Raw genomic sequence first — 7,391 nt, 5'->3', positions numbered from 1 at the left:
GTCATGGAAGATAAGGACAGGAAACTCCATCCATTAGCTCTGGCAACTAGGAGGTGTGGGCAGAATGGTCAGTGGAGTAGTGAGGACATGTTTCTCTGCTGGAGAGAAACCTCTTCGACTGAATTGCTGTTAGAGTAGGGGACACGGACGACAGTGCCCGCTGCTTTCACGCGCAGGCCACAGCCGCGCATGCGCACTCGTACTCACCGGAGGGCTAACAGATTTGGCATTTCCGGACCCCGCGCACGCGCCTTCTAGCCCACCTACTCAGCTCGGGCCTCCGCAAGCCTGCAGAGGGCGCTGCGCCTCGGAGAGCCGGGGCGCGGTGCCGCTCTAGCCAGCGTCCGGGCTCGGTGGCGGGTGCCGCTGCTCCACGTCCCCCAAGCGGCCTCCCGGCGCAGGTGGGTCCGCCCGCGGGGGGCGGGAGCGCCTGGTAGATGTGGGGAGGGCAGGCGACGTAGCCTCCGGGCGCGGAGTGGTCCCGATCGCCTGAATGCCTGGGCTCGGATCTAGCCCCGGCGGATAGGGCTGTAGGCAGGGCCGCACTGGTGCAAGTCCCAGTCCGGTGGGCAACTCCTCTTGGACGTGCAATGGCCGTCCAGAACCCCTTTACTTTGCACCCCGGGGGGTCTCTGTCCCTGCCCGCGTGCGGCTTCCGGGAGACAACTGGGGGCGGGGCTCCCATGATTGACACTTCTTCCCCCAGGTTTCACAGGCTGCCACTCGACCCCTCCGGTCTTGAACCCTGAGCCGACACCATGGTGAGAACCCTGAGCCCAGCCGCTCACCTCAGCACGCCCATGCCTTTGCCCCTAGTGGCCTTGCCTCTCCATTTCCCTGTGTAAACCTGGGGCTCCGCAGTGGGTTTTCGGTGGGTCTGCCCCTGCAAGTCAGCCTGCTCCCTTCCAACCCGCCCATCCCTGTAGCACGGGCGCCTGAAGGTGAAGACTTCGGAAGAGCAGGCAGAGGCCAAAAGGCTAGAACGGGAACAGAAGCTGAAGCTATACCAGTCGGCCACCCAGACTGTCTTCCAGAAGGTGGGGCCCGCAGAAGTAGCCCTCTCTCCACATGGCCACTCTTAGTGTGTGTGTATATATATATGACTGAGGCCAAGAGCTGGGCCTCAGAATCAGACTGTCTGGATCTGTATCTGGGTTCTGTCACTTAATCCTGTGTGACCTTGGGCAAATTACCGAATCTCTTTGGGCCTCACGTTTGCTCATCTGTAAAATGGGGCTCATAATTGTAATAAGCCTAATAATTGCAATAAGGCTTTTGTGAAAATTAAATGACAATACACGTAAACCCATGGAGTGCTTTACATACTACCTGTTGTATGGCATGGGATTTGTAGAACGTAGTTCTGTTTATGTTATTTAGCCCTGTGGTGGGTGAATGATACCATCTCTGACCCTGCTACCTATCTTCTCAGCGCCAGGCTGGCGAGCTGGATGAGTCAGTGCTGGAACTGACAAGCCAGATTCTGGGAGCCAACCCTGACTTTGCTACCCTCTGGAACTGTCGACGAGAGGTGCTCCAGCGGCTGGAGGCCCAAAAGTGTGTAGGGGTGCAGGGCCCCAGGAAGATGACACTAGCCCTATCCCTGCCCTGCCTGGGTCCAGCGGTAGAGTAGGAATGGTGTAGCCAGAGACATAGGCAGAGGGCCGTGGAGGATGGGTGCAGAAAGTCAGGGGTGAGGTGAAGTTGGGTGTTGGAGGGCCCTGATCCCTATGCCTCTCTGGGTGCAGGTCCCCTGAGGAGTTGGCCGCTCTGGTGAAGGCAGAACTGGGCTTCCTGGAGAGCTGTCTGAGAGTGAACCCCAAGTCCTATGGTACCTGGCACCATCGCTGCTGGCTGCTGAGCCGCCTGCCAGAGCCCAACTGGGCGCGGGAGCTGGAGTTGTGTGCCCGCTTCCTCGAGGTTGATGAACGGAACTGTATGTGCCTGCAGATTCTGTCCCTACAGCCCTCACCTGCCCCACATCCTGGTACTGGGGCCTCAGGAAGGCCCAGAGTGGGGAGGGATGACCAGGATGGGCCCACTAAGCTGATGGCAAAGGAATGATGGAGCCAAACAGCGTGGGATGCAGAGGTCTTTCTTGGGACCTTTGAGGGAACTCCAGAGGCACCAGCCAGGGAGCTTCCCTTGCCCTGTTTCTGAGATGTGCTGTAACCCCTTCCCCCAGTTCATTGCTGGGACTACCGGCGTTTTGTGGCTGCACAGGCAGCTGTGCCCCCTGCAGAGGAGCTTGCCTTCACTGACAGCCTCATTGTTCGAAACTTCTCCAACTACTCTTCCTGGCATTACCGCTCCTGCCTCTTGCCCCAGCTTCATCCCCAGCCAGACTCTGGACCACAGGGGCGCCTCCCTGAGGATGTGTTGCTCAAAGGTAAGCAGGGCCAGGGGTGCTGGGGAGGGCTCTGCAGCACTGCCCTTCCAGCCTAGTCCTGTTCCTGAATCTGCGCTTGGGTTTATTGAGCACCTACTTCATTCCTGGCTCTGGGGGTGCATAACATTCAGCCCCTGACAGAAGGGAGCTTAAGTGTCCAGTGGGGAAAATAAAGCTAATGTATACAGCCGCTGTACAAAGCCAGCATATAGTGAAACTGAGGACTGGAGGTACTCCAAGGACAGGTGGGATGTTGGGACAGCCAGGATCCCACCAGACTCTTAGCCAAAGCCCTGTGCCTCCTTGGCTTCTGCAGAGCTGGAGCTGGTGCAGAACGCCTTCTTCACTGACCCCAATGATCAGAGCGCCTGGTTCTATCACCGCTGGCTCCTGGGACGAGGTGAGCGGGGGGAGGAGGCTGGGTGTTTAGGGCTTGGAAGGAATGGGAGAGGATTAAAGGAGACCCGAAGCTATCTCTCCACCCCAGCTGACCCCCAGGATGCTCTGCGCTGCCTGCACGTGAGCCGGGATGAGGCCTGTCTGACGGTCTCCTTCTCTCGGCCCCTCTTGGTGAGTCCTCCAGCTTTGGCCAGAGAACATTGTGGATTGTGAGCTTCGTGCTTTTGGGCTGACAGCGTCTCTCTTTGTCTCCTGTACCAGGTGGACTCCAGGATGGAGACCTTGCTGCTCATAGTTGATGAATCACCCCTGGCTGTGGAGTGGAGGACTCCAGATGGCAGGAACCGGCCCAGCCCTGTCTGGGTATCCTAGGATTGGTGGGGCATAGTGGGGGCTGAGGCAGGGCTGGGGTGGGACAGTCATAAAAGTGGTACGGCTGGGGGTTTCCTTGACCCAGTGCTCCCAGCTCTGTGACCTGCCTGCTGCCTCCCTCAACGACCAGTTGCCCCAACATACATTTCGTGTCATTTGGACAGCAGGCGATGTCCAGAAGGAGTGTGTGCTCTTAAAAGGTGATGCAACGTGCAGCAGCCCCCTGCCCCCTCTTCCTCTCACGGGTGTTCCCCTCCTACCACCTACTGTTTCTTTCAGGCCACCACGAGGGCTGGTGCCGGGACTCGGCCACAGATGAGCAGCTCTTCAGGTGATGACAGGGAAGCACGCCTCCAAGAAAGGGTTCTGGGCATCAGGCAACTGGGATGGGAGGCAGGGTGCTCAGGCAGATGGTCTCAGCCTGGAGAGAGGGATGGCCCATACCCCAGTGCTATGGGCATCATCCCTCCCCCGCCCCCGCCCCCGCCCACCGTCAGGTGTGAGCTGTCGATGGAGAAGTCCACGGTGCTACAGTCTGAGCTTAAATCCTGTAAGGAGCTACAGGAGCTGGAGCCTGAGAATAAATGTGAGGCCCTGTTTCCTGAGATCCTGCTCCTCTCAGGGAGCCTCTTTCTGTGTGTGTTGGGGGGACAGGGAGCAGGAAGGGTCTCAATAGTATGGGAGCAAAGGTGGGTCCACGAGAGATGCTCCTTTTCCCACCCTCTCCTCAGGGTGCCTGCTCACCATCATCCTGCTGATGCGGGCGCTGGACCCCCTCCTGTATGAGAAGGAGACACTGCAGTACTTCCAGACCCTCAAGGCAAGCCGGGCCTGCAGGAACAGACAAGGGGGAGGCCCCGTGGGCAGGAGGAAGGCAGCTGACACAAATTCCTTGCCGGCCCCATCTCCGCCAGGCTGTGGATCCAATGCGGGCAGCGTACCTGGACGACCTGCGCAGCAAGTTCTTGCTGGAGAACAGCGTGCTCAAGATGGAGTATGCAGAGGTGCGCGTGCTGTACCTGAGTCACAAGGTATGGACTGTGCGTGTGCCTTCTCCGGGCCCTCATCCCGCTGGCCCACCCTTCTTCCTCATGGCCTCGCCAGCTTTTCTGTTCGTCCCCGGGGCTTCAGCTGAGGCCCTCTCTGTCCGGCCTTCCGTCTCAGGTGCCTTTCTGGATATTGCTTTCTCTGCTCATTGGAGCAGGCCAGCTCCTAAAGCCTGAGTAGTTCCCAGAGATTCCTAACAAACGGTCCAGACTGGTTTTCCTCTATTTGAAGTCCTTCCCAACCAGTCTTCCCAACACATCAGTTTTATCCCGTCACTGCAGTCCACCTCTGCTCCCACCAAACCCACCCCCCAGACTCGCCAGGCCCACTCCTGCCAGTGTCTGTGTCTCCCCCAGTGCCCTCCTCTGTCCCCTGTACCTGCCCCGACTCTATTCACTCTACTGGCCACGTCGCCCACAGCACTCACGTCTGTTCCATGTCCTTGACTTGTAGCATGTGCTGTGGTGGGTTGTAAGGTAAGCTTCCCACCTGGCCCATCCTCCCCTCAGTTGCGGTCCCCAAGGGCCTGTGTGGGGCACAGAGGGCAAGTGCCTCATAAATAATGGCTGAGGCCCCTCACCGTTGGGTATACCATTCCGTCTCCTCAGGATCTGACGGTGCTCTGCCATCTGGAACAGCTGCTGTTGGTCACTCATCTTGACCTGTCGCACAATCGTCTCCGAGCCTTGCCCCCTGCCCTGGCAGCCCTGCGTTGTCTTGAGGTAAAGCATTCACTCCTCCGTCACTGTCCTGGTGGTCCTTTTTCCCTTCCTTCCTCTACTTCAGAAGCCTGCCCTCCCTACAAAGACTGCCCAGTCCTCCCAGTCCCAGCAGACGACCCCTGCCTTCCCCCTTCCATCACCCAGCCTGACCCTAGGAGCTCTTCCATGCACTGTAAGCTGTTCACCCTCAGCTCCCCAGTTGCTTGTACCAGTCTCAGGCTGATAGCTGCCTGCCTGCCCACCTTGTCTTCCCTCCCCTCCCTGCTCCTCAGGTGCTGCAGGCCAGCGATAATGCCATAGAGTCCCTGGACGGTGTCACTAACCTGCCCCGGCTGCAGGAGCTCATACTGTGCAACAACCGTATCCTTCCGTCTGGGTGCCATTTATGTATTTATTTATAGAATGATTTTTAACAAAGCATTTTTTTATCCTCACTGCACTTTCACTCGGCAGTCTTTGTTCACTGCTGAGACATGGATGCCTCTAGCCAGGGCTAGCCTTCTCCTTGGCCACAGTCTCCACCGTTCTTTCTAGTACCACACCCAGCCCTCATCTGTGCTTCTTGCCTGGACCCTGTGGGCAGGTGTTTGCAGTCCCTGCCCAGAGCCTTACTCCCTCTAGGGAAGTGTGCAAGATGCCCACCAACCAGGATGCCAGGCAGCAGTCCCCGCTCTTGAGGGAAAACAGTGATGGGTACACAGGAGCAGACAAGATCTGGGGGAACCTGCCAACCTTTCCTTGACTCTCCTGCCCAAGGTCTCCAGCAGCCTGCAACACTTCAGCCTGTTGCCTCCTGCCCCAAGCTGGTGCTTCTCAACCTGCAGGGCAACCCACTGTGCCAAACAGTGGGCACCTTGGAACACCTGGCCGAGCTGCTACCTTCAGTCAGCAGCATCCTCACCTAAGAGACCCTGCCCCCATCCTTGCCCTCTAACTTATTAGGACTGAATAAAGAATGGAGAGGCGTCTCAGGCTGCTCAGCTGCTGCTGCTGCCACCGCTGCCACCACCATTACTGCCACCTTTCTGGAAACGAAAGGGAGAGAGGGTGTGTTGACTTGCCCTGTTTATTTTATGCTCAGTCCTACTGTTCCCTGTCATGGAGAATCAGAGCCTCCGTGTTTAGGCAAAATCAGGGTGAGGGCTGGACTTGAATTTACGTTCTGATTGGGGCTGGAGCCGGGTCTGGGTTCCAGGCTGGGATCAGGTTTAGGATCAGGTTCTGATTGGTGTTAGGCTACAAGTGAACTCAAAGTCTCCAAATGGAAGGACTCCTAAAACTTTCTTCCATGACCCCTGCCCCTTCCAGGTGCACTCTGCCCAGGGGCTCTGGCTCTCATTCACCACAGCTGAGAAGGCTGTTTCCTGGAGGAGTGGGTCAGAGCGGCCTTGCTCCACCCTCTTAGAACAACAGTATCTGTCTCCATTCTTTGGTTGAAGAGTCCTTGAAAATGCTTGATCCCATATGATCTTCATAAGCTCTAGAGTTGAGATGATTAGGCCCATTGGACTGACGAGGAAACTGCTGTTAAGACGTGCCCACGATTGCTGAGCTCAGTGCTAGAGCCAAAGCTGCCTGTACACCTTGCCCTGGGATTCCAGACTCATGTTCTTGCTTCTCTATGGATATGGAATGGTTGGGCAGAGCCTGGCCTCACTCCCTGAGGTACTGAGCCCAGTGTCCGCTCCCATGGTGACCCCCAATACATAGGCCCGTGCACACATGTACCCTCGTGCATTTACACTCTCTCTCTCTCACACACACACACATACACCTTGTCCTGACTGAAATCCCTGAGACACTTGAGCTTCCTGGGGGGGAGGAAAAAGGAGTGGCTCAGGTTAGGGCACTGAGTCAACCTGGCTGGGTGGGGAAAGAGAAAAACTGATTGAAACCAGAGGGAGAGTGTGACAAGGCATTTTCCTGGTTCCCTGGGAATCTACCTGGGCCCACATTTGCTCACACACATCCGTATCCTCAGGGTCCTGCCCCTTTCCTTGCCTATAGTGATGAACAAATAGCCCCTCAACAGAGTCCTTTGGCTGACCTGCCTCACATCTGCCTGGGATTTTGATTCCACTGGTGGTTTGTCTGAAAGTGTTGGAGGTGGGGGCAGACTCCCTGCAGGGCTGGGGCTTGGAAATGGACTGAAAAAGGTCAGCATGAGTGTGGAGAGCTCCTTGCCTCTGTCCCCACTCCCTGAGGCACCTCCCTTCCTGATGCATCATCAAACTCAGTCTCTCCTCGATTGGCTTCCTTGTGTCTTCTTGCCAACCCTGTTTTCACTGTCTTCTGTTCAGTGGCCGATGGGCAGAGCTGGGACACAGGTGGGATGGAGGAAAGGGGCCCAACCTTCTGCAGAACCCCCAAGAAAGCCTCCCTGAAGACACCTGGTCTCCTCTCCGGGTGTCTCCCCTGTGCCAGGGTGGAGTTGGGATGGACACAGGGCAGGTTCCTAGAGC

At 57.2% G+C, this 7,391-nt stretch overlaps 1 protein-coding gene across 1 annotated transcript; it reads left to right on the top strand.

Moving 5' to 3' along the window:
* Window positions 1-289: 289 nt before the first annotated feature.
* On the top strand, window positions 290-7,176 carry RABGGTA (Rab geranylgeranyltransferase subunit alpha). Its single transcript, XM_080685721.1, has 17 exons — window positions 290-401; window positions 707-761; window positions 927-1,037; window positions 1,433-1,557; window positions 1,749-1,936; window positions 2,186-2,389; window positions 2,706-2,789; window positions 2,877-2,959; window positions 3,050-3,151; window positions 3,255-3,360; window positions 3,440-3,491; window positions 3,658-3,746; window positions 3,892-3,980; window positions 4,075-4,191; window positions 4,816-4,929; window positions 5,202-5,289; window positions 5,686-7,176. The coding sequence occupies exons 2-17, from the start codon at window positions 759-761 to the stop codon at window positions 5,832-5,834; spliced, it is 1,704 nt and encodes a 567-aa protein (XP_080541847.1). The 5' UTR covers window positions 290-401; window positions 707-758; the 3' UTR covers window positions 5,835-7,176.
* The last annotated feature ends 215 nt before the right edge of the window (window positions 7,177-7,391 follow it).

Source organism: Plecotus auritus, assembly GCF_963455305.1.
Source record: "Plecotus auritus genome assembly, chromosome: 1".
Taxonomy (NCBI): Eukaryota; Metazoa; Chordata; class Mammalia; order Chiroptera; family Vespertilionidae; genus Plecotus; species Plecotus auritus.
The sequence above is the reverse complement of the archived record's forward strand: the minus strand, read 5'-3'. Positions and strand labels throughout refer to the sequence as shown.